Source organism: Lissotriton helveticus, chromosome 6 (assembly GCF_964261635.1).
Source record: "Lissotriton helveticus chromosome 6, aLisHel1.1, whole genome shotgun sequence".
In the NCBI taxonomy this organism is placed as follows: domain Eukaryota; kingdom Metazoa; phylum Chordata; class Amphibia; order Caudata; family Salamandridae; genus Lissotriton; species Lissotriton helveticus.
In genome coordinates, this window is record NC_136067.1 from 616440800 (window position 1) to 616468690 (window position 27891).

The 27891-nt window shown below is 47.4% G+C and overlaps 1 protein-coding gene across 8 annotated transcripts in view; it reads left to right on the plus strand.

Moving 5' to 3' along the window:
• MYO6 (myosin VI) overlaps positions 1 to 27891 on the plus strand; it is a 909629-nt gene that overhangs the window by 236263 nt on the left and 645475 nt on the right. For all 8 annotated transcript variants that reach the window (XM_078648084.1, XM_078648085.1, XM_078648086.1 and 5 more), the window contains exon 3: positions 17353 to 17422. In XM_078648084.1, coding sequence (XP_078504210.1) covers positions 17353 to 17422 — 70 coding nt within the window. The remainder of the gene's footprint in view (positions 1 to 17352; positions 17423 to 27891) is intronic.

The window sequence follows — 27891 nt, forward strand, 5'->3', positions numbered from 1 at the left end:
AAAAAGATGCACTCCCGGAGGCTCCTCTAGGCAACAGTCTTTTTATTAAATAAACAGCCTTAGCAAATCACCACGATGCGTTTCGACATTCGTCTTCTTCTAGTGGTTGCATTCTTTAATTGCTTTCATTGCCATGCCTTATATGCAATCAGCGGCTTTGTGGGAAACTTAGTTCTCTAATTTAAGACACATGTGAGACCTTGTACTACTGTTCGAACGATTCAGCAGCCGCATGGCGCTCATATTAAGGCAGTCCATTAAGTAGTTCCATTAGAAGGTCCCATTATATACTTCTTCTATGCGACAGATTTTCGAAAGAAATGTGTTGCTGGCTTCTGGGTCCTACTCCCGTTCAATTACGGGCTGCATCGGTGTGAAAGTACCAGATGACACACACTCACCATCTTTCCTTACTGTTCTGAACAAGCGCAGGGGGTTTGTATCTCCTAGCCAACACCAGATTAAAGTTGTTTCCTCACACCGGGCGTTGGTGCTATTTTAAAGATATGTACATTCACAAAAAATCAGTTCCAGCTATCTCAAGTAACTTTAACTTGTGCTGTAAAGTAACTATAACACATGCCCCTGCCGTACACAGATTTGGCATTAATGATGTCATTTCAAATACAGCAGTGAAGTTATCAGTGATGTCATCGCCCATGTCACGAGTGATGTAATATTTGGAGTAATTAGCAGTGCATGGTTAGGGTGCGAGTTATAGTTACTTTAGGGCACAAGTTATAGTTACGTGAGATAACTATAAAGGGAGAATTTCAGTGTTTTTTTAATTTTAAAACGTTATATTTTCACTGAAATTTTCACCTAACTATAATGTTATTTTAACCTTTGGCTTTTATTGAATTTCAAAGTTTTTAAAAAAATTTCATGTAAGTTAAAACTACAATTCCTAACTATAACATCATTTTAACCTTTGTTTTTGGGGAATTTCTATGTTTTTTAGTTTTAACGTAAAGTAATATGTTATTACCATATGTCAATCCAACCTCACACTGTGCACAGCTAAAGGGGTTGGCCACAAGGCTTTCGTCCAACTCCTCGTGGGCAGCTAACCCCCTGCCGTGCATGGCCTTTAGCCATGTTTGGGCTACGGTTGGCCAATGCAATGTTTAATAACCGTGAGTATTATTAAAAAAAATTAAGTTTTAATTTAAAAAAAGCCTGTCATTCTTTCTTTTAACACTTTTAGTCGACAACATGCAATCATAAAAACAACCACAAGAGGGCTTTGCACTCCAGCTGAAGAGCATAGAGCTCCAGCTCAGAATGCTTTTAAAAACAGGCATCGGCAAAGCAATAGGTCTCGCAGTTGTTTGAGTCAGAGCTTATAGGCATTGCAAATGGCAATGTCTTTTACTTGTGTATTGTAGAGTGTATGCATCTGTAGAATGGGATTGTGTAGAGTGGATTTGTGTAGTGGAATTATGTGGCATGGTGTGCTGTGGAATTATGTGGATGGTAATAATATGGTATTGCGTGTACTGGAATTATGTGAAGTGGCATTGTGTGTGATAGTGTATAATTATGTGGAATGGTATTTTGTGTTGGTGAGTGGTATGTAGTGGAGTTTATTTTATGGTGTGCTGTTGAATTTTGTGGCATGATGTGGAAGTGTGTGGTGTGGATTGGACGTATATGGTGTGTTGTGTAATTGTGTTGTATTATGTGGTTTGGATTGGAAATGTGTGAAGTTGAATTGTGTGGCAGGGAACTATGTGGATAGCTTTGCCTTATTGGTGATAAAAAATAGGTAGGAGCTAAGTTCCACATATGAGTATTTTGGTGGTAAAAAAAGAAAGAGTTAGAGCTATTGGTGTTGTAAATGTCTCTTATCAATGTGTTATGGAGTGAAGTGGATGTATGTGGTGTGTAATGGGATTATCTGGGTTGAATTGGAATTGTTAGTTGTGGCTTTGTGTGGCGTGGAATTGTGTGGAGTTGAGTTAATTTGTGTGTGGAATTATGTGGTACGGTGTGCAGTGGTAATATGTGGATAGTGATTATGTGTTTGAGTGTATTGGAATTATGTGGAGTGGGATTATGTTTCATGTGGTGTGATTATGTGGAATGTTATATTGTGTTTTATTGAGTGTTATGTAGTGAGGTTTAAATATGTGGTGTGCTTTTGAAGTTTGTAGTATGATGTTGAATTATATGTTGTGATTTGGATATATGGGGATGTAGTGGAATTGTGTTCTGGAATTATGTGGTTTGGTGTGGAATTATGTGGTGTGGAGTGGATTTGTGTGGAGTTGAATAGGGTGGCATGGAACATTGTGGCATTGAGTGAAATTGTGTTGAGTGGAATTATGTGGCATGGTGTGGAGTGTATTTATGGGGATTTTTATATGGCATAGAGTGGATTTATGTGGGGTGTATTTGTGTGGTATTGGGTAGTGTGTAATTAGGGAGAGTTGAATTATGTGGTGTTGAGTGGTATTATGTGGAATGTAAGTGTAGCATGAACAATGTGCCTGTATCAATGCATGGGTGGTGAGCATTGTAACAGTATGAGTGCAGAGTGAGCATTTTGCCTGTGTGAATACATGGATGAACATTGTGTCTGTGTTGGTGCGGGTGCGGGTGGAGCATTGTGCCTGTCTGCATGACTGGCGGGCATTGTGCCTGGTTGAGTGGAGGTTCAGAGATAAGCCTATGTGATTGCAGGGTGAGAGGTATGACTGTGAGTGTAGGATGAGGTGTGCTTAGTGAGTGCAAGCTGAATATCAGAGTAAAAGCATTGCTGTGTCTTCGTGTGTTTGTAATGAGCAGGGTGCTTGCAGTGTGAATATCTGCTGTACTCGTTAGCTTTGGGTAATCGAAGAAAAAAAACAAGGCATTTTTACAAAATTTAAAACACCTGCACACTTGAATGCACAGAAGGCTGGCATAAAAACACAAATGGCATAAAAACACAAATACCTTTGTATTACTCAGCCTCTTTTCTGCTGCACCAAAGAGAAGAAAGGGAGACTACAAGTCCAGACGTAGCAATTGCTGATTCTATCGGAAAACGAAACTATCGTGTCCTCTCACAAAAGAGCGTATTTAGTAATAGCTTCCCAGCGGCAGTCCTTGAAAATGTAAACAACCGCACCCAGACCTGTGGAAGTGCTTTCGTCTTTCTAAACAACTCTGCTGATCCCGCCATTCCTTTTCTAGCTGTACTCTTTCTAAAGAGGTGAATGTGTTTATCTTTTTTCTCCTTTGCACCTTTTTCCATTGCACCACTTAAGTTTATTGATATTTCCAACTAGAAGTTTCATCTTTCTACCAAGCTGTTAATGGGTGATTTGTGTTCTGCTTGCAATTAGATTAAATAAACAAGGACAGCAGCCCTCGGAAACGCTGCTCCTGCGGGCTGTACACGCACTGCGTGTGAATCCCCCCACCTCTTCACATCACTGCATAGGAAGTTTAAAAAGGGATATGCTGGAACCTTCTTCCTGATGGAAAGGCGTGCCAATAAAATTTCCAAAAAGTAGAACAAGCAGCGACGAGCAGAAGATGGTGGGAGGACGTTACCTCGAGCCAAGGCAAAAGAAGTAGTGCCAAAACCTACATTACTGGCCAGAAAGGAACTGATCCATATAACAGGGTCAGTCTCCAGGGCTGAACAAAGCAGCCAAAGGGTGGGACAAATATGAGCTATTCACAAAAGGAATGGAAGGAATTTTGAAAGGCAGACATAGGAACCAATGAAAAGCAGTGGGCGTAGTGAAAGCCCATAGAGTAGATGACAGCATGTTGAGAGACAGCGCAAGCACTGCCTAGGCTCTACCTAAAAATATGGTTTTTCTAAGGTCATAGATTTAATGACTCAGGAGACTTACTGTTTTTTTAATGTAATTGGAGGGGCTGCTCTCCCTGGATTCTGCCACCAACATAAAAAAGTGCTTGGTGGTGCATCTGCCTCTTCTAGGACACCACACACATGAAAATATGCCTTTTTTTAAATACCCTTGGACATTAGGGGGCACTCCTTTGTAGGAGCAGTGAACAATAAATGAGTGGCTCCTAGCCTCATTTATTTTTTATATATTTAATTTGTGCGTCCCATACCCACCCAAGGTACCCAGTTCATTGTTTTTGGTGGAGGCCGTGGGGGATTCCCAGGTCTTTTGCGGCCCACTGGCTTTCCTGCCAGCACTCTTCATGGGTGTCAGTGGGAGTTGCCCATTCTTTTTCATTTTTTTAATATTAGCAAAGGCGGTGCATGTCTTCCCCCCCCACCCCCGAGCCTATAGGGCCCAAGTTACCCCATCCCTAGGGCCCATTCTCTTTAATTAGGGAAGGAGAGCACATGGCCCACACTCAGACCCTAAACAGCCCTGGGGACCCCATCCCTCGGGCCATATTAATTTCTAAGGGGAGGGAGGCGTGCAGCCCTCCCCTCCAAGCCTCTACAAGTCTGGTAACCCCATCTCCCAGGGCTGTTAACTTAATTAAGGGGAGAGGTGCACGTGCCACCCCACCCTGAGCCAATAAAGGCCCTGGTGACCCCATCCCCATGTCCGTGGGTACCCATGTGCCAAGCTGGGAAACCCACAAAACACTGTGTTGCCACTATGTGGGTGCATCAGTTGCCGGAATTGCCGCAGCTGGTGGTAGCAGCTGTTTATGCATGCTCCCTCAGGGCAGGAGCAATCTGAGTTTCCATGCCCACAAGAGTGCGGGCAGAGAAACAACTATCTGCTCCCACCCAGCAGGAGCATGTTTCAAATGCTCCCGCCAGGTGGGAGCTCACAAGTTCCCCTGCCCATGCTCTGGCGAACGGGAAAATGGTGTCCAAGTAGTGGGCACCCAGGGCATCACAGTGGAGCCAGGCCCCGGGGATGGGATCCCTGTCGCCTTTCACGGCTCGTGCAGGTGAGCCGCACACCACTCCCCTTAAAAAACACGATACAGCTCTGGGGGATGGGGTCCTCTTGGTCTGTAAAGTGTCGGCAGTGGGGGGCGCATGTCCCCACCTTTTTAATTGGACCCAGGGGATGGGGTCTTACAGGCCTCTGCGAGGCTCAGGTGGGGGGGGGGTGTGTGCTTCCATCACCTTTAATTTATTGCCTGCCCCTGTGGAAGGAGTCCGCGGGCTCAAATCGGCTTGGGGAGAGGGAGTCCCTGCACATGAGACTTTCAATTCCATTGACCATGTGATCTTGTTCCAACGATTTCCAGCGATTTTCAGTCTGAATAATTTACTCACATGGGCATGGCCAAATGGAAACAACTAAAGCAGTAGTAGTAATAGTGTAATTTCAGACAAAGGAGTTACCTTTAGGTCCTTGTTATAGTGATTTAATCATTATTGGCTGGTAATGTGCTCTTTTGGATTTATTTGCAGTTATTTGTCGACGAGAGGCAATTTCTGCTAAGTACAGGACACTCAAACACACCTCATACTACAAATCTAGCACCTTGCACAGAAGAGATCTTTTGATGTGCTTAAAATATTTTAAATGAGCCCGATCCATGCCATGGTCATACTATTCAGTGCACTCCAAAAAGCGTGTTCTGGGGATTCTATGGCCAGCAGCCCTAGGTCAATGTTAGAGCACAGTATTATATAGAAGAGTAATATGCTGCGCACTAATTTAATTTGTCAATTGTCTGCCTTGATATCTTGGTTGCCACGGCTTGATGTGAAACATGAAAGTGCTAAAGCACCTGTTCGTGTTAGTGTTTCTGTTTCTATGCACAGATTAATAGCAACAATAGCATCATGGTAGGGCATTTCAAATAATAAAGCAAATGAAGGTCTCCTCGCCCTTTAAGTAAGAGTTAAGAATTCTGATGCATATTTCATCTTAGACTCCCTGACCTTCCTGCAGCTCTTTAAATTCAAAACCATGTTTATATCTCATCAATCATGCTATGGCACACTACAGTACAACTGACACCGATTACTCCAGGGAAGCGTAGTTATTGGAAGGTTCTAGTTTCACAAAGGTTTGTGTGAGCAATTGAACTCCCCAACCAAGCGTTTTGAAAACTCAGCCTGACGTCAAACACAAATGTCTGCCCTTCCTTAGGTTGCATACTCCAGAAGTTTTTTTCTGCCCAAATGGGGGGACGTGACAAGAAAAGCATCATAGATTTATCTGATAAGGGTCTCTCCTCCCTCCTCATGAGCAGGGTTTCGTTGTGACCCCTTTTTCCTAGTTTCAGTTCAGGGCCCTAGAATATAATCTACACATTGTGACACTATTTGCAGCAGACAATTCATATTTGATACGACAGGCTTTTTGGTGGGTAAGTTCATCTGGATTTCAAAGCAGAGTGGACAAGGTTGCCCATTTCTGGCTGCTGTTGCAAAGCATTTCTCTCTGCAAAGCATTTTTTATGTGTTTTTGTAGGAATGTGTGGTTTAGTTGTATCTAAAGTATACAGTTTTGTTTATTCATTTCTACTTTAATCTATTGCTATCCGTGTTTTAGTACCGGCTGGGATTTTTGATTTTCTTGTGAGTACTTGTACAGTGCAAACATAGCTGGAAGCGCAACTGACTGCTTTATATTTTCACCCAAAGTGCCACCTAAATAGGTACAGTAATTCAATTGATAGCTTGTACAGAACCTAGGCACTCTTTAAAGACAGAGATGTTATCTTCTGTTCAAGGTATATTGTAAATGAGTGGACTAACAATTGCTACAGTAAACCCATTGGTGATATTGATAGCTTGAACAGAACCTTTGCAGCCACATATTTCACATACTCCCTTGTGCACGTATTAGGCCAATTTTAAACCATGATTTGTCCTCCAAACCTTTTTTAGACTCCCAAATGTGGGTGATGCCTAGCAGGACAAACTATAGTTTGGTCTGCCTCCTGCTCTCGCTAGACTGGTGAACTCCCAACTGTTGGTAGGCTAGTGCCCTGGCAAAGGACTGGTCAGGACTGGCTCAGATCATCTTAAAGTGCGAGTTTGTCACCTCTAATTTCCCTATGCCTACCAAACACTATTTTAGATCCCAGAAGACCCTTACTTTTCTAAACAAGGTGTCAACCTTTTGCCATTGTTAAATTTCCCCCAAGACGATTTTCCTTTTGTTTCTATCAAGGAATGAACAATTAGGAGAAGTAACCATAACTGTTTTAAATAGGAATGCAAGCAGTCTTGTGGTGATTATGTACCTTGATTCCACTGCTCTGATCAATTTTAGCCCATTTCTCCTCTGAAGAATTTAAATAATAAACCCACTGAAAATAGGTTTCAGATGTTGAGGGGATGAAAGGCCTTGCAGCTCCCTTCAGCAGACTCTTAGACCTCCTTTAATTTCTTCACTACTCATCTTTGACCTTTATCTTGCCAATTAAAAAGCAACCAGCATTGGTCAATGGTTTCTTGGAAAGGTCGTGTACTATCATAAACAGCCACAGGCTTGAGTATGGGTCTATACCTCTGAGACATCCAGCTAGAGAAAATCAGTGTTTGCTCTCTGTAGATACTGTAACTTTCTATGTACATTGACATATATGTATTCAAAGATCATAGTGTTATGGACAAGTTTTTTTTATTGTAATTTTATGTATACCCTGTACAACAGTTTCAATAATGTTAAATCAGATACAGCATATGACTGCAATAAAACCAGGCCCGCCTATCCTCACCCCCTCACAAGTAGTCATTGGATAGAGGTCAGTGACCCGCCTTGAAAGTACACCCATGGGATATGTGCATCACAGTTTATGAAGTTCATGCTCCATCTCTAGGTCTGAATTGCGTGCTCTGTGATAGGGGGTTACCGCTATGCTCGTCCACAGTAGGGTTGAGGCCGGGTTGCGCATGTGAAATAGGTTCTGTTGTATGTGTCTGTAAGTAGGTGAGCAAGGGCTGCCAAATATGCAGAGTCCTGGAAGATGGGGGCAGAAGTTCGGAATACATGGTTAGTTGTTGATAATAATACACAAAATATGCAACCCAGTCCCTGAATTTGGGCATGCGCCCTCTTCCCCAGTGACACTCCTGGCTAGTAATAATGCTAATGCCACATACCGCCTATTCGAGGCGGATAAGTCGTTGACCTTACCTAATATAGCCATCAGTAGTGTTAGCAGCCGGGGCTCTTACACCAAGATAGTAAACACAGCTTATATTTTGACTTAATAGGGTTGTATAGCCCTACAGGTTCTTGCTAAGTCTAAGATATCTGTACCACCCCTTCCATATCTAAGGCCCTTATCGTCTGGTCTTAGTCCAAATTTGTATCTGCTGGTGCGGGTATAATAGGCTGTCTGGAGAAATTTATAATGCATCATCTGGAATCTGCTGCCTGAGGATATCTGACCTGTCTGTGATTATCAATAATGCCTTTGCACAACCGAGATGTCAGTGCCTAGGTCTGCCTCACATTTCTGTCTAGCCTTAACATAACATCTGTGATTGATAAAGAAGGGAGACTATGTGTTTGGTACGCGTGGCCAGTAGCATAATATGCAGTGAAATAAAGGTAGGAGGTACTGCCTGCGAAATCCAGAACAACTGCCCTAGAGCTACATTTCAATCTTAGATATGTCAAAACTATCTTTACCTATATCGCATAGCACTTGGTGGTGGCTACGATTGATCTCTTGAACACTGTATCATAGACTTTTATTAAATCTATTGCAACCTTGAGGAAGCCCTGGTCGGGATGACCATTTAAGGGCGAAACATGTGTCGGCTTTTGAAAGTCTCAAACTGAACCTTGTAACATCTCAAATAAATGATTAACACCTAAAACCCATGAACCATAGCAAAATCAATACGAAAATTATCACTTGAAAAGCATGAAGCACTTTTTTCTTATCAATATTGAGAAACGGAAGAGGAGGCACTTACATGCTTTCATCCAGTTACAAATTGAGGTACAAAAGGTCCAATACCTCGACAAAGCATCCTCCCAACACAAGACATATGGCAATAATACCCAGGAGGAGAACCCTTGGACCTCTCTCCTGAAACTAAATAGTAAAAAGGAGAGATCAGACTTACACTAAACACAAGCTATACTTGATTCCTGACATATGTTCGAGCACCCTACTACAGTGAAAGTATACCATGCTGGGGATTAGAAAGAAGCTTCAGAAAATTTTAATATGAGGCAACTGAACCATCTCACTTAATTGAAGGTTCTTTATAAAGGAATGGCATACATGTTTGCACAAGTGAATCCCACTCAATCCCTCCTGGATAGTTTTAAGAATTCTAAGGGATTAAACTGTTCCCTACAATCTGATTTTATCTTTGAAGTTTAGTTTTACTGATGAAGTTACTGGGACTCAAACTTTGACTCCTATAATAGTCCTACATCCCAGGAATTTACCCTGAAGTTTCCTTATGCTTGTTGACTGTTCTAGAGTGTACGGTTTTTGATGAACCCCTCTTTTGTCACACTAAGTTTCTTTATTTTCTGTGCCTCCAAATAATTTACTGGTGTTCTGGGCATAAAGCTTTTTTTATGTATATAGTGCTCTGTTTCTTTAGCAGTGGGGCATGCGTCACCTGTATATCTCTTGGATAGTTTCAGCTCTCAGCTTGCCTGTCAAAAATCTTGACCTAACAATAACAGTTTAAAAAACAATTATGCAAGAGAGGTCGGATTATAAAAAAAATGCTGATATGCCTTTCTTGCCAAATCCCCATGGGTCCCTGTAACGTTGGGGAGGTTTATATATTTATTTTGTTTTGTTTTTTATTGAATTTTTAACCTACACTAAAGACAAAAATGTTATAGAATTCATGTTTGTTAATCCTTTCTTTCTTTTTTTGTTAATTTTCTTTTAATCAACATTAAATATTTAACCTTTGATATTTAAAGGGAAGAGGAGTTGGCCTAACGGCTAGGGCGGTTGACCTCAAATCTGGGGAACCAGGTTCGAGTCTCGGCAAGGACACGCAACATCCTGTGATTCTGGGCAAATCACTTAATCTCCCCGTACCGAACAAAAATGAATGTGTCCTCATGTAATGCAACTGATGCTTGTGTAAAGTGCTCTGATACCGGATACCTTTGGGTCACGTGCGCGCTATATAAAACTATGTAAAACAAGCATTGGAAATGCAATAGGTCTCGCATTAGAAAAGTTGGAGTTATTGGTCTTGTAAATAACATATTTTATTTATTTGTTGGTTTTTAAAATTGCTAAATTGATGGCTTTGTCATTTACAATGCCAATAGTTATAACTTTCGCGAATGTGACACCTATAGCATTCGGAATGCAACATGTTTTGTATTTACGTGACTTAGATGGCAGCTCTGGTCGTTAGGCCACATCTCTAGAGAGCAGGAGAGTGCAGGAGGGGAGAGAAGCACAGCAATGCAATAGGTCTCGCATTAGGAAAGTTTGAGCTATTGGTATTGTAAAGCACACATTTTTTATTTATGTGCTTGTTTTGAAAATAGCGAAATTAATAGCTTTGTTATTTACAATGCCAATAGTTTTATCTTTCGCAAATGTGACACCTATTGTAACACAATATGTGTTGAGGGTGAGGGGTTGAGGGTGAGTGAGGGTGAGGGGTTGAGGGTGAGTGAGGGTGAGGGGTTGAGGGTGAGGGGTTGAGGGTGAGTGAGGGTGAGTGAGGGTGAGGGTGAGTGAGGGTGAGGGGTTGAGGGTGAGTGAGGGTGAGGGGTTGAGGGTGAGGGGTTGAGGGTGAGTGAGGGTGAGGGTGAGTGAGGGTGAGGGTGAGTGATGGTGAGGGTGAGTGAGGGTGAGGGTGAGTGAGGGTGAGGGGTTGAGGGTGAGTGAGGGTGAGTGAGGGTGAGTGAGGGTGAGTGAGAGTGAGGGTGAGTGAGGGGTTGAGGGTGAGGGGTTGAGGGTGAGTGAGGGTGAGGGGTTGAGGGTGAGTGAGGGTGAGGGGTTGAGGGTGAGTGAGGGTGAGTGAGGGTGAGGGTGAGTGAGGGTGAGGGTGAGTGAGGGTGAGGGTGAGTGAGGGTGAGGGTGAGTGAGGGTGAGGGTGAGTGAGGGTGAGGGGTTGAGGGTGAGTGAGGGTGAGTGAGAGTGAGGGTGGGTGAGGGGTTGAGGGTGAGTGAGGGTGAGGGGTTGAGGGTGAGTGAGGGTGAGGGGTTGAGGGTGAGTGAGGGTGAGGGTGAGTGAGGGTGAGGGTGAGTGAGGGTGAGGGTGAGTGAGGGTGAGGGTGAGTGAGGGTGAGGGTGAGTGAGGGTGAGGGTGAGTGAGGGTGAGGGGTTGAGGGTGGGTGAGGGGTTGAGGGTGAGTGAGGGTGAGGGGTTGAGGGTGAGTGAGGGTGAGGGTGAGGGGTTGAGGGTGAGTGAGGGTGAGGGGTTGAGGGTGAGTGAGGGTGAGGGTGAGTGAGGGTGAGGGTGAGTGAGGGTGAGGGTGAGTGAGGGTGAGGGGTTGAGGGTGAGTGAGGGTGAGGGTGAGTGAGGGTGAGGGTGGGTGAGGGTGAGTGAGGGTGAGGGGTTGAGGGTGAGTGAGGGTGAGGGTGAGTGAGGGTGAGGGGTTGAGGGTGAGTGAGGGTGAGTGAGAGTGAGGGTGAGTGAGTGGTTGAGGGTGAGGGGTTGAGGGTGAGGGGTTGAGGGTGAGTGAGGGTGAGGGTGAGGGGTTGAGGGTGAGTGAGGGTGAGGGGTTGAGGGGTTGAGGGTGAGGGTGAGGGGTTGAGGGTGGGTGAGTGAGGGTGAGTGAGGGTGAGTGAGGGTGAGTGGTTGAGGGTGAGGGGTTGAGGGTGAGTGAGGGTGAGTGAGGGTGAGTGAGGGTGAGGGGTTGAGGGTGAGTGAGGGTGAGTGGGGGTGAGTGAGGGTGAGTGGGGGTGAGTGGGGGTGAGTGAGGGTGAGGGTGGGTGAGTGAGGGTGGGTGAGTGAGGGTGAGTGGGGGTGAGTGAGGGTGAGTGGGGGTGAGTGAGGGTGAGGGTGGGTGAGTGAGGGTGGGTGAGTGAGGGTGAGTGAGGGTGAGTGAGGGTGAGGGTGAGTGAGGGTGGGGGTGAGGGGGTGAGTGAGGATGGGGGTGAGGGGTTGAGGGTGAGTGAGGGTGAGGGGTTGAGGGTGAGTGAGGGTGAGTGAGGGTGAGGGGTTGAGGGTGAGTGAGGGTGAGTGAGGGTGAGTGAGGGGTTGAGGGTGAGTGAGGGTGAGTGAGGGTGAGGGTGAGTGAGGGTGAGTGAGGGTGAGGGTGAGTGAGGGTGAGTGAGGGTGAGTGAGGGTGAGTGAGGGTGAGGGTGAGTGAGAGTGAGGGTGAGGGTGAGTGAGGGTGAGGGAGGGTGAGGGTGAGTGAGGGTGAGGGTGAGTGAGGGTGAGGGGTTGAGGGTGAGTGAGGGTGAGGGGTTGAGGGTGAGTGAGGGTGAGGGGTTGAGGGTGAGGGTGAGTGAGGGTGAGGGGTTGAGGGTGAGAGTGAGGGTGAGTGAGAGTGAGGGTGAGTGAGGGGTTGAGGGTGAGGGGTTGAGGGTTGGTGAGGGTGAGAGGGTGAGGGGTTGAGTGTGAGTGAGGGTGAGGGGTTGAGGGTGAGTGAGGGTGAGTGAGGGTGAGGGTGAGTGACGGTGAGGGTGAGGGTGAGTGAGGGTGATGAGTGAGGGTGAGTGAGGGTGAGTGAGGGTGAGGGTGAGTGAGGGTGAGGGGTTGAGGGTGAGAGTGAGGGTGAGTGAGAGTGAGGGTGAGTGAGGGGTTGAGGGTGAGGGGTTGAGGGTTGGTGAGGGTGAGAGGGTGAGGGGTTGAGTGTGAGTGAGGGTGAGGGGTTGAGGGTGAGTGAGGGTGAGTGAGGGTGAGTGAGGGTGAGGGTGAGTGACGGTGAGGGTGAGGGTGAGTGAGGGTGATGAGTGAGGGTGAGTGAGGGTGAGTGAGGGTGAGGGGTTGAGGGTGAGTGAGGGTGAGGGTGAGTGAGGATGAGGGGTTGAGGGTGAGGGGTTGAGGGTGAGGGGTTGAGGGTGAGTGAGGGTGAGGGTGAGTGAGGGTGAGGGGTTGAGGGTGAGTGAGGGTGAGGAGTTGCGGGTGAGTGAGAGTGAGGGTGAGGGTGAGGGTGAGTGAGGGTGAGTGAGGGTGAGGGTGAGTGAGGGTGAGTGAGGGTGAGGGTGGGTGAGGGTGAGTGAGGGTGAGTGAGGGTGAGTGAGGGTGAGTGAGGGTGAGTGAGGGTGAGTGAGGGTGAGGGGTTGAGGGTGAGTGAGGGTGAGGAGTTGAGGGTGAGGAGTTGAGGGTGAGGAGTTGAGGGTGAGTGAGGGTGAGGGTGAGTGAGGGTGAGTGAGGGTGAGTGAGGGTGAGTGAGGGTGATGGGTGGGTGAGGGTGAGGGGTTGAGGGTGAGTGAGGGTGAGGGTGAGTGAGGGTGAGGGGGAGTGAGGGTGAGGGGTTGAGGGTGAGTGAGGGTGAGGGTGAGTGAGGGTGAGGGGTTGAGGGTGAGGGGTTGAGGGTGAGTGAGGGTGAGGGGTTGAGGGTGAGTGAGGGTGAGGGGTTGAGGGTGAGTGAGGGTGAGTGAGGGTGAGTGAGGGTGGGTGAGGGTGAGTGAGGGTGAGGGTGAGTGAGGGTGAGTGAGGGTGAGGGGTTGAGGGTGAGTGAGGGTGAGTGAGAGTGAGGGTGAGTGAGGGGTTGAGGGTGAGTGAGGGGTTGAGGGTGAGTGAGGGGTTGAGGGTGAGTGAGGGTGAGGGTGAGTGAGGGTGAGTGAGGGTGAGTGAGGGTGAGTGAGGGTGAGTGAGGGTGAGAGTGAGGGTGAGTGAGGGTGGGTGAGGGTGAGTGAGGGTGAGTGAGGGTGAGGGGTTGAGGGTGAGGGGTTGAGGGTGAGTGAGGGTGAGGGGTTGAGGGTGAGTGAGGGTGAGGGGTTGAGGGTGAGTGAGGGTGAGGGTGAGGGTGAGTGAGGGTGAGGGGTTGAGGGTGAGGGAGGGTGAGTGAGGGTGAGGGTGAGTGAGGGTGAGGGGTTGAGGGTGAGTGAGAGTGAGGGTGAGTGAGGGGTTGAGGGTGAGGGGTTGAGGGTGAGTGAGGGTGAGGGGTTGAGGGTGAGTGAGGGGTTGAGGGTGAGTGAGGGTGAGGGGTTGAGGGTGAGTGAGGGTGAGTGAGGGTGAGTGAGGGTGAGGGTGAGGGAGGGTGAGTGAGGGTGAGGGAGGGTGAGGGAGGGTGAGGGTGAGGGAGGGTGAGGGGTTGAGGGTGAGTGAGGGTGAGGGGTTGAGGGTGAGTGAGGGTGAGGGGTTGAGGGTGAGTGAGGGTGAGGGGTTGAGGGTGAGTGAGGGTGAGGGTGAGGGGTTGAGGGTGAGTGAGGGTGAGGGTGAGTGAGGGTGAGGGGTTGAGGGTGAGTGAGGGTGAGTGAGGGTGAGGGGTTGAGGGTGAGTGAGAGTGAGGGTGAGTGAGGGGTTGAGGGTGAGTGAGGGTGAGGGTGAGGGGTTGAGAGTGAGTGAAGGTGAGGGGTTGAGGGTGAGGGTGAGTGAGGGTGGGTGAGGGTGAGTGAGGGTGAGGGGTTGAGGGTGAGTGAGGGTGAGTGAGGGTGAGTGAGGGGTTGAGGGTGAGTGAGGGTGAGGGTGGTTGAGGGTGAGTGAGGGTGAGGGGTTGAGGGTGAGTGAGGGTGAGGGGTTGAGGGTGAGTGAGGGTGAGGGGTTGAGGGTGAGTGAGGGTGAGGGTGAGTGAGGGTGAGGGTGGGTGAGGGGTTGAGGGTGAGTGAGGGTGAGGGTGAGTGAGGGTGAGTGGGGGTGAGGGTGAGAGGGTGAGTGAGGGTGAGGGCGAGTGAGGGTGAGTGAGGGTGAGTGAGGGTGAGGGGTTGAGGGTGGGTGAGGGGTTGAGGGTGAGTGAGGGTGAGGGTGAGTGAGGGTGAGGGTGAGTGAGGGTGAGGGTGAGTGAGGGTGAGGGGTTGAGGGTGAGTGAGGGTGAGGGGTTGAGGGTGAGGGGTTGAGGGTGAGTGAGGGTGAGGGTGAGTGAGGGTGAGGGTGAGTGAGGGTGAGTGAGGGTGAGGGTGGGTGAGGGTGGGTGAGGGGTTGAGGGTGAGTGAGGGTGAGGGTGAGTGAGGGTGAGGGTGAGGGTGAGTGAGGGTGAGGGTGAGTGAGGGTGAGTGAGGGTGAGGGCGAGTGAGGGTGAGTGAGGGTGAGGGGTTGAGGGTGAGTGAGGGTGAGGGTGAGTGAGGGTGAGGGTGAGTGAGGGTGAGGGGTTGAGGGTGAGTGAGGGTGAGGGGTTGAGGGTGAGGGTGAGTGAGGGTGAGGGGTTGAGGGTGAGGGGTTGAGGGTGAGTGAGGGTGAGGGTGAGAGATGAGACGGTCTTTGAGGCGCCTCTGCTGTATTTGCATTTGGTAAAACAGCCTTAATGATGTGTTGAGAGGCGCCCCCCTGCCATTTTTGCAGGCCGCCGTGTGGGGGCCTGCTAAGTGTACGGGGAGGGGGCAGCAAGCACAATTTATGGTGTCTAAAGCGACCCTTTCCTGAGAGACAGCCCTGGAGACAGAGGATGTTTATTTCAAGGAAGTCCAGCGGCCTTCGCGTCTGGGCAGCATTTAGTAAAAAAACAACAAAAAAAAGTACAAATATTTAGAAGCATTTACATATGCATTTAATCCATCGTGCAAGTCTCTCATTGCACGCGGGTGGAATGTTTGTCTACTTGCTGTTTATTTTTGGCATCAACAGATGCAGGGAGGGTGACGCTCTGTGAAGGAGTGCAGCGTGGGACCCGTGGTGTACGTGGCTGTTAAGTAATGTTTCGGCTGAGATAACATTGCAAAGGCTGACGCATGGATGGTTCAAAACAGGCGCAATAACAAAACGTGAATAGTGCGCATATAGTAGTTACTGCAACAAAACCTCACAAAACCGCATAAAACCTAATTAAAAAAAAAGAAAAGAGAGACAGGCTGTTATAAACAATGGAATTTACACACGTGCTTGTTGGTGATGTATTCGCCTACGCCTACATCACTTATAAAACAAGACGGATTGAAGGCAGAGAAGGGGGGGAGGAGAAATGCGACATGGCGGGCAGGGGAGGGGGCGGAGTGGGGAGAGGGTGTTAAGCAGCAGGGGCCTTTGAAGTGAAGCTAAGCTTCACTTCAAAGGTGTGGGAGGAGTGCGGCTGAGGGAACAGACGGCGATTTGGTGATGTGCACGCGCATTTTAGGTCAATGCGCAAGCGCATTGACCTAAAAGCCACGGGCACAGCACCAAATCGCCGCAGTTAGGTAAACTTTGTTTAAAGCCCTATAGTCTCGCTCTGCTCAATGCGCATGCGCATTGACAGGCGAGACCTAAAAAAAACAACAAAAAACTTTGATCTGATTGCAACTAGATCACCAAGGCGAACTGAGGAAGAATGCCTTCCCAAAGTTGGACATGCCCCTGCCACACTTCAGATGGTCTCCCATCCTTTATGCTGGAATTGGTCAACATGCTTCTAAAGAGGAAACAAGTACTAAGGTGCTGGTAGTAGCGCAACTATGGTGTAATAAACTTGTGGTGTTCATCGGCAGGGCCACCAGACTCTGACCATGAAGCATTTGCTCACAACCATCAATGCATTCACGATTCTGCTATGTCAAACCTCATGTACACCTTTACCATTCTTCTCATTCATATTCACTAGAGGTTTCTACTGATTCTCCCTTTTCTACACTGCCAATATATCCCCACAGGCCAGTCTCCCTTCCTTTATTATTACCACACCACATCATATTATTGGACACTCGTCAGCAGTCATCTCTTAACTATCCAAGCATCTTGCTTCCTTCCCTAATCATGCCTCTCTCTACTCTTATGGATCTCAGACTTGTGACATAAGCCATACTGTGATCGCGTTGTGGCTCCTTGCACTGTGAATGGATCACACCACTATTATAGTTGGGTTGTCATATAGCCCATGTGTGGTAGAATAGCAGCTCCCTCTCTGCAGACTCTCTCTACACATAGACATTCCACTGTAGCAGCAAGTGTACAGATCCTTTGTGTCTGAGTTAGCTGTTTGCACCAGTGGTAGCGGAGGAGTTCCCTTGTTTTGCACACTGAAAAAGGTAGCAGTCACATTGGAATTGTCTCATACTGACCACTTGCCGAGCATCATTGCTCACATAGCATGTCACCTATATCACAAGGTGTTGAGCTCCAAATGAGAAAGGTGCTTACAATTTGTGTTTTTGTAATAAAAAAAGTATGAAAATCACATGTATTTCAGAGATTTAAGTAATGAAGATAAATAAATGGGTGGCTAGGATTGCAAAGTTTAATGTTCAAGCCTAGTAAATAGTCAGTGAAGGGGGACATTCCACTTATTGATCTAAACAACGATTCGGGCGCTCTTTGTGAACTGCTTTCCTGAGAAAATTGTGGTTTTAATTGAGGAAGGCCCTCTTTTCTTCATCTTATATGAAGCAAATGTGCAGAATGTTTTGCAGTGAACTCTTGCCATTTCATATTTGGCTTGTTATAAACTGATATTCTCTTGTTATTTTTTTGACAGACTTTCTTTGCTTCAGTCAAGCAAGTATTCCCTGCAGAGGAAGACACAACTAAGCATGTTGAAGATAATTGTAAGTGAAAAATCGTTGAACGTTTTCAGAACAGAAAGTCATCCAGGCATATTTAAAAATGTATAGAAGGAGGATATCTTTGAATGTAACACCTTTCACAGCTGGGAACTAGTGACAACTGGTAACTGATGTCGTTTTCACCCTCAAAAAACATCGTGAAAGTGTGCTGTATCAACTGCAAAATTAGTAGAAGGTTTAGAAGTTTGTTAAAAAGAGCTCCTTGAATTCCAAAGGTAAAATTGGTATTTGACTCGCAAAGACATCTTATAGCTTTATAACTAGATCCACCAGACACTCAAATAGCGCAGCATTTGAAAATATGAAAACATCCAATCTGCTTAAAGTGTATTCCCATACTAATACACTTTGCATGGATTGGATGTTCAGTGTCCGATTCCTGATTGCAGGCTTCGAAAATACTAACATGAAATATGTAATTATACCGGACAGTTTCACGGCAAATTCAGGGCTGTTGCTGTGGCTCCATTTGACATGCCACAGATGACCACGGAATACTGGGGTTAGACAGGCGGTGCGTCCCCTTTAGTCAGGTGAAAACATTGGCCATGGCTTTGATCACATTCGTCAGGATGTTACTTCTTTGCATGGAACAAGCAGACCAATCCGAACTAGCCTGAATTTCAGTGAAGTGCAGTTCTTTGTTATTCCTTTAAATCTTTTGTTAATCTGATCTGGACACAATCAATCAATCGGGATTTGTAGAGAGCTTCTAATCACCCGTGAGGGTAGCCAGGTGCTAGGATCCTACTGCAATTAGTCAAAGACAGATCTTTAGTCCTTTCTGAATTCCATGAGAGCGGGTGCTGTTTGGAGGGGGAGGGGGAAGTTGTTCCAGGACTTGGCGACGAGGTAAGAGAAGGAGCGTCCTCAGCTGTAGCTTCGACTGATGCGGGGAGTGTGAGCGAGGGCGGGGGAGGCGGAGCACAGGTGTCCGTATGGTTGTTGGAAGTTCAGGCTGTGGTTGATATATGCTGGTCCCTGGTCGTGGAGGGACTTGTAGGTGTGTATCAGCATCTTGAATTGGCGTCTTTTCTGGACGGGGAGCCCGTGGAGCTTCCTGAGGTGGGGGTATAAGTGGGTCAATTTGGGGAGGTTGAGGAGGAGTCTGGCCACTGTGTGTTGAGGAGTCCAGAGTCTGTAGGAGTTGGGTGATGATTCCTGCACAGAGTGCATTTCCATAGTCGAGCCTGCTCAACAACGGCCTGGCTACAATGAGTTGTGCAGGGGTGGGGAAGAGAGAAAAGTGGCACATGCACACATGCTAGGTGATAGAAAAGAGCTACTTAAAGACCTGCATTACTTAACATGCAAAGCCACGTTGTTTGAGATACATATTTATTTAAAAATCTCCTGCCTGGGTACCACCACGTTTTATGCACTAATTTCTTACACACCACGCTCACAAGAGAAGTGAGAGTTTGGTAATAGTCTAACTGCACTGATCATCAGGAAAGGACAATAGGCAGCCTCCCTATGTGGGCTTCTTGTAAAAACTCTGTAACCAAGACTGTCATTCAGCTGCCACCAACCATCAGTCACGTCACGCCATGTCATGTATCATGGTCTATGCAAAACAACAGTTGATGGACAGAATGCAGAACAATGTCATACATTCACCCCAGTACAGAGATCTGGGCCTAAATCCATCGTTTTTTTGCACTCCACACCACCCCAGTGGCAGTTCGGTCTGGACTGTTCCCATGAGGCACAGGGTCAAGGCTGATTTGCATATGGCCATGTCTGAACTGGGGTGGTGTGGAGTGCAAAAAAATTATGGATTTAGGCCCAGATCTCTGTACTGAGGTGAATGTATGACATTGTTCTGCATTCTGTCCATCAACTGTTGTTTTGCATTTGTCACCCCGAGTGGGATGGGTATGCTCAGACGTGAGTCCCATGCTCTCCACACCACTGGAGTCAAGCTACCCTGGCTGAGGACGGCTGATAGCCAGAAACCGGTCCTAGGATGCTTGATTCCGGTCCAGGAAAGACATGGCTTGGCAGTTCGGGCTGGACTGTTCCCATGAGGCACTGGGTCAAGGCTGATTTGCATATGGCCATGTCTGAACTGGGGTGGTGTGGAGTGCAAAAAAACGATGGATTTACGCCCAGATCTCTGTACTGAGGTGAATGTATGACATTGTTCTGCATTCTGTCCATCAACTGTTGTTTTGCATGTATCATGGTCTAGGCATGGTGGGGAAGAGGGACAGGAGTAACGCATGTTAAAAGAGGGATTAATGCATAACTCATGTAAGCTGCAGAATGAGGTACCTTCTTGTGAAGTAACTTTCACAGAAACATCTGGGTACCTGGCAGTGGACCTGTGACACAATATTAGTGTGTGGAAAACTGTACCGGGTCGGTAAAAAATGTAATGATAAGCAGGGATGCACAATACTACTAGACCGCAACTGTTTAACCCTACAATCCTTTACCACTGTTGGAAACTCAGTGGTAGCGACTACTATTTCCCTTCTCATCCTTCCCAGTTTGTATTCTAGCCTGGTGACACGTTTGAAGTGGTCCATATTAGTTTCAAAAGAGATAATTTGTTACACAGTGCTGACGTATCCTTTATTATTTTATCTGAAAAATAGGATCTATCATCTGTGGGAAGCATTAGAATGATCACAATTTAAGTCAGGCCCTAATAATGAATTAGAAAACAGCAAATGAAGTGAGTTTGAGCATCGAGTGGTGTAACCGAGGTAGTGATTTATGTAGCTTAATGGGCATTCTGTGCTCATAAAGCTACTCAAATCAGGGCATGAAAGAGATCACTATTTGTACTGAGACAACCATAAGATGTGCAGTGTCATGGCTTAGGGTCTGATTACGAGTTCTGCAGTCCATAGGACCGTTGAACCCATAGTGGCAATCCAACCACTGCCGCACTGTGGGACCGCCCACAGTATTACGACTGTGGCAGTCAAAGTGTTGCAGGACCGCTGCGACCACCAGGGAACTGCTAAACTCGTAATTAGGCCCTTAATAATGACGAGGGTACCCTTTGGTGGCCATGTTGCATTGTAGAACTATCTACCCTAATAGCAATGTATAGTAGGATGTTGTCCTTATGGTTTTGTCGGGATGCAACCAAAGCCCAACATTTTTTATTAGAAAGATGCATTATTGAATTTTGGTAGATTTCTAGAAAGAAGGTACATTGCCACGTGACGCTGTTCTCCTTCCTTGGAGCATCTTGAATTGACTGGTGAAATAACAAGTTAGGGCCGTCATTCATGGAACGTGTTAGCTATTGAACAACCTTAGCACTTGTAATATTTCAATCCAGGGGGCAGTTTGGGTCCTTTTTTTTTGCAGAGTTTTATATAGCGCGAACTAGAACCGAACCGAATCAGTTATCAGAGCACCAGTTACGTTACATGAGGACACACTTTCATTTTTAGACATGGGGAGATTAAGTGATTTGCCCAGAATCACAGGGGGTTTTTGGCGTCGTTACCGAGACTCGAACCCGGATCCCCAGGTCCGAGGTCGAGCGCCTTAGCCGTTAGGCCAACCCCTCTCCTTCTACTGTCTGCAGATGCAAACATGTTTTGAGTCTTCACATCTGATTTTGTATGTATTTTTAGAGCTTGAGGGAAAGGCAATATATGATTAGTTATTTAGATGGCTGCTCATCTTTAGTTTCTGTCCCTTATTTATAAAAATGTAAATTGAAGACAGCAGAAAGTAAAAACAAAAATAGGGTTACAAATGTCAGCGCACAATAGTGAAGACTTTATCATGATATGCATCATATCCCTATAGGATCACCCATGTTTACACTTCACTATCTCTGCATGCTTCGATTTTGTTGAACCTTCTAATACTCCTGACCAATTTCAAAGAACATTTATTGATAATTATGCTGTTGGCACAAGATGCAGTAATGCAGTCAACATTCAAAGCCACAACTAATGAAAAAGGTTGATTGTAAGTTTTAACAAAGACCTCAAGTGTATGATGGTGCTTTGACTCATTCTTTGAGGAGAACGTGGGACAGTCTCCTGCCATGCTTACTTTTTGCCACTCAATGATTTCCACAGCATTGCATGGGCTTTAGCTCATTTGAGATTCTGTACCGACGTGTCTTCTAAAGCTCACCAACTTTGATGGGGATAGTTAGGAAGGGAACTTTAGAGCTCCCTCTTTTGATATGGTTGATGATGTGCTTGACCTGAAGCACAGGCTACGACATCTGATGTACAAGGTGAAATGGAACCTTCAGGCGCTTCACGGACTTCTGAAGGAATGACACAATCCAAAGGTGACATGGAAATGGGTACCAGGAAGGATACAATGGACTAATAATAAACCTGTGTATCCGAAGGCTTTTCAGGAAAAACAGCTCTTACCATTCAGTATTTTCAAATAAATCATTGAACTCAATTGCTGTATTGACCTGGGTGCTGCTATGAAGCTCACGTGTCAACAGGTTTAGGCCAAACTACCAGTTTGAGATAACAGCAATTTTTGTAGCCAAAGAAAAGGATGACGAAGAGTAGAGCCTTTCTCAGGCTTGCTGAGTAGAGATCCAAAGGAAGGCTCAATGTAGAGAGTAAATCTCTCTCTTGGTACAATACCCACTTAGCAGAAGAAGTGTATGTTTTTCTTGAGACAATTCTCAAGCCTGTTCTCAATCACTCCTGGTCTAACTCTGGTGTGCACACACAATCTCAACACTAGGGACAGTCTTTCTGTGAAGAGTCACTTTTGTAGTATGCCAGGCAAGGTCCAGAAGTGCATCTTAAAGCAGAGGTGCCTACGGTGCTGAGCATCAAGTTGGTTGAAAAGTCTTATAGGGGCACACTAAGGACAGTCTATAGGTGAAGCAGCACTTTTAAAGGTTCCTATTCGAGGTCTAGAACTGCATCTCAAAGCAGATGAGGCTAAGTTGCTGGACCTCAAGTTGGTTGAAAAGTTTCATAGTCCCTGAGTAACTAAGTGTTATTGATGCATAAGCAAGCAAGGTGGCATGGGCTGGACTTGAGGTTTTGCATGGACTACTGCGGTTTCAGTGACAATCTGAATTAAGATAATCACCCGATACTTGACAAGCTACGTGCTGAAAGTGCTGCACGTTTGAACTAACTAGTGACTACTTACAGACCGCCCGGTGGACTGAAGATTTCCCTGCAACTTTTCAAAGATTGGTGAACGGCATCTTTGTTTAGTTGAACGTCTGTGTCAGCTTAGATGACATATTGTTTTTAAGCATTAGCTGGAAGGGCCATCTTTACAACCTAAATAACCATTTGTAGACATTGTAGAGGATAAAGCTAATGATCTAATGTTGCCTGCAGAGGCCAAAGCATATGTTGTTTTAGACTTGGAGGTTCTGCAAACTGAGACGAGTCCCATTCTAGGATTCCCTGGTATGGTTCCAAATTTGTCGAGAAAAATGGGACCAACGGTGCTTCATTGACTACGTTCAACTACAATCAGTCTTCAGTGTTTATAAGCCCTTGCAATGACAACGGGCCAAGGAAGGAGATACACCAGAGTTGCTGCAGTGAAAAGAGGAATTTCTTATGTCAGTCTGAATTGGGGAAGGTAGGCTTTATGGTCCACCTACTCTTCATTTTATTGTTCCGCCAGACCTATTCTTTTTTTCTTTTATAAAATACAAATGACATGAGTCTCAAGACAAGTTCTCCACATGATTTTGACACGCCCACCAATACTGTGCTAGACTATGTTGGTGACCGGGATACAAGCAAAATAGTTCTCATTTTAACCTGGGGAGGAATTCTGTCTCCATGACTAGGTCATAGCAAAGCTCATGGTTTATGACATTTGATGTAGTAATGGGGTAAAGACCTTGTTTTACCTCATCTACAGTGGGAAAGGTGCCTATTGGCTGTCCCAGGAAATTGTGTAGTATGTCATGCCTGCGCCACCCTTTCCTTCTGAGTTTATATGAAGTGTGTACGAGAGTGCTAGAGTATGTGTGAGGGTACCCGCAAGAAGGTATATAGACAATAAATAAGTTGGGTGCTTTATGGGGTTTAGTACTTGCCGCTGTTGCTGTCTTCCCTTCTCACTGCAAGTCCTCATGCTGCTCCATAGATTGCCCCCTCTCAAAAAATGTTTTTAAATAATTAAGACAAGTGCAATTGTCTGACTTGATTCATCGCGATACAAAAGGGGATGATGGACGGAGCGTTTGAGCAAATCAAACACTCACCCCCAGTCAACTGATCTGGGTTTAATCCATCACCATTCTTTAGCTCACTCAGCCACCCCAGTTCAGACATGGCCATATGCAAATCAATCTGACCCTGTGCCTCATGGGAACAGTCCAGCCCGAACTGCCAAGCCATGTCTTCCCTGGACCGGAAACAAGCATCCTGGGACCAGTTTTGGATTCATAATCCTCATCAGCCAGGCTATCTTGAATCCAGTGGCCAAGTGAGCAAGGGACTTGCGTCTGAGCATACACTGCCACACGTAGGGCGAACAAAGCGATACAAAAAGGGATGATGGATGGAGCGTTTGAGCAAATCAAACACTCACCCCCAGTCAACTGATCTGGGTTTAATCCATCACCATTCTTTAGCTCACTCAGCCACCCCAGTTCAGACATGCCCATATGCAAATCAGTCTGACCCTGTGCCTCATGGGAACAGGTCCAGCCCGAACTGCCAAGCCTTGTCTTCCATGGACTGGAAACAAGCATCCTGGGACCGGTTTCGGATTCATAATCCTCATCAGCCAGGCTATCTTGAATCCAGTGGCCAAGTGAGCAAGGGACACACGTCTGAGCTTACCCTGCCACACTTAGGGCGAACAAAGCGATACAAAAGGGGATCCATCGCCTGAGAGAAAAGAAAGGGAAGCACCTCTTGTTGCATGTATTCTGGACCCACCATTTCTAATAGTCAGTCTGTAACATGGAGGAACTAAACAATGAAATGGCCAAAAGGCAGGGTTGCACGATAAGTACTGAGATGATGGTCTCCCTAAACAGTCTTAGCTAGGATCCCTTGTGTTGTGTGCAGGAGAGACTTTGTCTGAGATCAACACACCTGCATCTGGTTGCTTTAGAGTAGTACCCAACTGAAAAGAAAATGTACTCTGAGCTGATTAAAGTTTGAAGCTAACTTTGCATTTGAAGCCTAGGCCTCTGGACGGCATTACCGCTGTCCCTCGCGGGACGACTAGCCTTAGCAAAGATGGTAGTGCTCCCTAAGTTTTTGTCTGTATTTGTTAACCACCCGCTACCTCTTAACTCTGACTTTAGGCACAAACTGCGCTCGAACCTGATCACTCTCGCCTGAGCTGGTAAACAACCCTGGGTCTCCTGGGAGACTATGACGCTGTTTTTTTTAACAAGGGGGCCTGGGAGCCCCTGTAGTAGCGCCGTCTAGTGTTGCACGTCACGTAAGCTGCGTGACGTGCCGGCGGCCATGTTAGGCTGCGCGCGCAGAGCGGCAGGAGAGCGCGCGAAGAGCTGGTACGGGCAGGACAGGCTCGGCGCTCTATTAGGGAGAGAATTACAAATAAAATAGCTTGAACAGCACTGTGGCTACAGCGTCTTATTGGGGGCAACAAAGAATACTACAATGGCGACGAGGGTGGGATGACCAATCCCCCAACCCCCCACAGAGAGAAAAAAGACCACCGAGGTACACAACTACACACCGGTGGCCAGAGGAGACCAGCAGTCACCAAATCACCACACAGGTACCCTAAAGAGCGCGGCAGGGCCCAGGAAGCGTCCGCTGGAACAAGGCAGCCACCACAGGAGGGACAGACCCGGGGAGGCACAAGAAGCGCGTCAGACCCAGCCACCAACCACTACTTAAGGGCACAGAGCTGGACATCGTACTAAAGAGCGAGGGGGCTGACGAAGACAGTCCCCCAGCCCACGCAAGTGAAGAAGAACGAGACAGCGCGCCGGGGAGCCCTACGGGCCCAGCAAGCGCAGAGCCCAAGGTCAAGAGCGAGAAGATGAGTACGCAGGCAAGGTATGCGACGGCGCAGGTGCAATTCCTACCAAGACCTGGCGAACCACTGATGAAGTGGGAAGACTGGCGAGAGTACATCGACAATTTCATAGGGGTATTAGAAGACGAGAACGAGGAAGTGTTCAAACCCCAGCGGAAGAAACGCATCTTGTTACTTAACTTGGGCCCCGAGGGGTTGAGAGTGTACAAGAGCTTAGTACCAAAACAGAGAACAAGCGCGGACACCGACGTATACGCCCATGCCATAGAGGACCTCAACGAACATTGCAGGCCGACGGTATGCGTGTCAGTGGATAGATTCAACTTCCAACAAAGAAAAGAGCACCCAGGAGAGACGGTAGAGGAATACGTGGCGGCACTGAAGCGATTGGCGGCCACTTGCAAATACGACAACTGGGAGGAGGAATTCATAAAGGACCAGGTGGTAATGCACACCACGTGCACGTCTGTACAAGACAAACTATGGGCTAGCGGTGACACCACCCTGAAAGAGGTCTTGGTCATCGTCAAAAGGGCAGAGCTGGCAAAGAGGTGCGCAGAAGCGACGAAGAAGGAAACCACGCACAGCACCATGGTAAACAGAGTGGACGATGAAGGCCCCCGCAAAGATCACCTGACCAAGAAGCCGGCAGAAAAAGGACATCCCAAATGGCAAAGCTACGGTAGTCCTCAAGGAAAATCGGCGGGAAACAACAGGAAGCCGTGCTACAGGTGTGGAAGCTGGACGCACGAGGCCCACGACAGAAAATGCCCGGCGTTTCGCGCCAAATGCCTATACTGCGGTATAACAGGTCATTACGAGAAGGTGTGCAGAAAAAAGGCCTCCAAAGGTGAAGTGAGGTACGTGGGCCAAGACAACGATGACCAAGAAGACACGACAGAGCAGGAAGTGGTTACGTTCCTGTGCATATACGACCAGCTACTGGGCGTTGAAGGGCAAGTGCTCAGCATCGATGGCAAAAGAACACTGAAGCCCATCCTGGAGATGAAGATTGGCGGCGTCACGATCAGTGTAGTTGCGGATACTGGTTCACCATACACCATCGTCCAGCGAGCGGTATGGGAGGAGAAATTTGCACCGCACTTGGGCTCAGCACTGGAAAAGCTAGACATACGGCCAGTCTCTTACAACGGGGACCGAATACCAATGGCAGGGTACAGACCGCTACTCTTCGAGTTCCGTGGCCGATCGGCCAACTGCAAACTCTATGTGTCGGAAAAAGGCCCCTCGGTCTTGGGATGGCTGGACCAGGGTGACCTAGGCATCAAACTTGATCCGGGAGGAAAGGAGCAGATACTAATGACGGAACCAGGGAAATGGCCAGACCTGGAAAGGTGGAGAAGCGAATTCCCCAAAGTCTTCGGAGGAACAGTGGGGAAGTTAGAAAAATTCGCACACAAGATAATTCTGAAGGAGAATGCGGTGCCAGTAGCCCACAAGGCCAGGAACATCCCCTTGGCGGTACGAGAAGCAGTCCGAGAAGAGCTCCAGGACCTGGAGAGAAAAGGGATCATCGAGCCGATAACGTGCGCAGAGTGGCTGGCGCCTTTGGTGGTCGTCAAGAAACCCAGTGGCAAGGTCAGGCTATGTGTCGACTTACGGGAACTGAACAAGAACATTGTGGTGGAGAGGTTTCCCCTACCCCGAATAGAGGAGATGCTGGCCAACACCAGGGGGGTTAAATGGTATTCCACCATCGACCTGACCTCTGCCTACCACCAAATAGCTCTACACCCGGAGAGCCGCCACCTCACATCGTTCATCACCCCATTTGGATGCTATCAGTTTCGCCGCATGCCGTTTGGGCTGGCCTCGGCGGCAGCTGTTTTCCAGAAGTTAATGCACCAGCTATTCAGAAAAACAACCGGAGTGCAATACTTCCAGGATGACATCCTTGTGATGGGCCAAGATAAACATGACCACGATGAGAAACTAGGAGAGGTGTTGCGGATTCTGGATATGAAAGGCCTCACAGCTGAGTGGTCCAAATGCCGGATAGGAATGGAGTCAGTGACGTACCTGGGGCATGAGATTGAAGTAGGAGGAGTGACCCCTAAGGCAGACAACGTGAAAGCTATATGCGAGGCACCCCCACCGACCAACAAGGAGGAAGTCAGATCGTTTATCGGCATGGCAGCATATTACAGCACATTTATGCAGCATTTTGCCTCTAAGACACACCATATGAGGCAACTTACACGAGAAAGCACAGAATTCAAATGGTCTGAGGAAGCACAAGGAGAATTTGAGGTGGTCAAGAAAGAGATAGCAGAAGCCATCCCACTCCAAGGTTATGACCCCCAAGGGAGGACAGTGCTGACCACAGATGCGAGCGACAAAGGGCTGGGCGCTGTCCTCATGCAGGACCGAGGACAAGGACAACTGGATACGATAAGCTTCGCCTCTCGCACGCTGAGTGACAAAGAAAAAAGGTACAGCGTGATTGAAAAGGAGATGCTGGCGGTGGT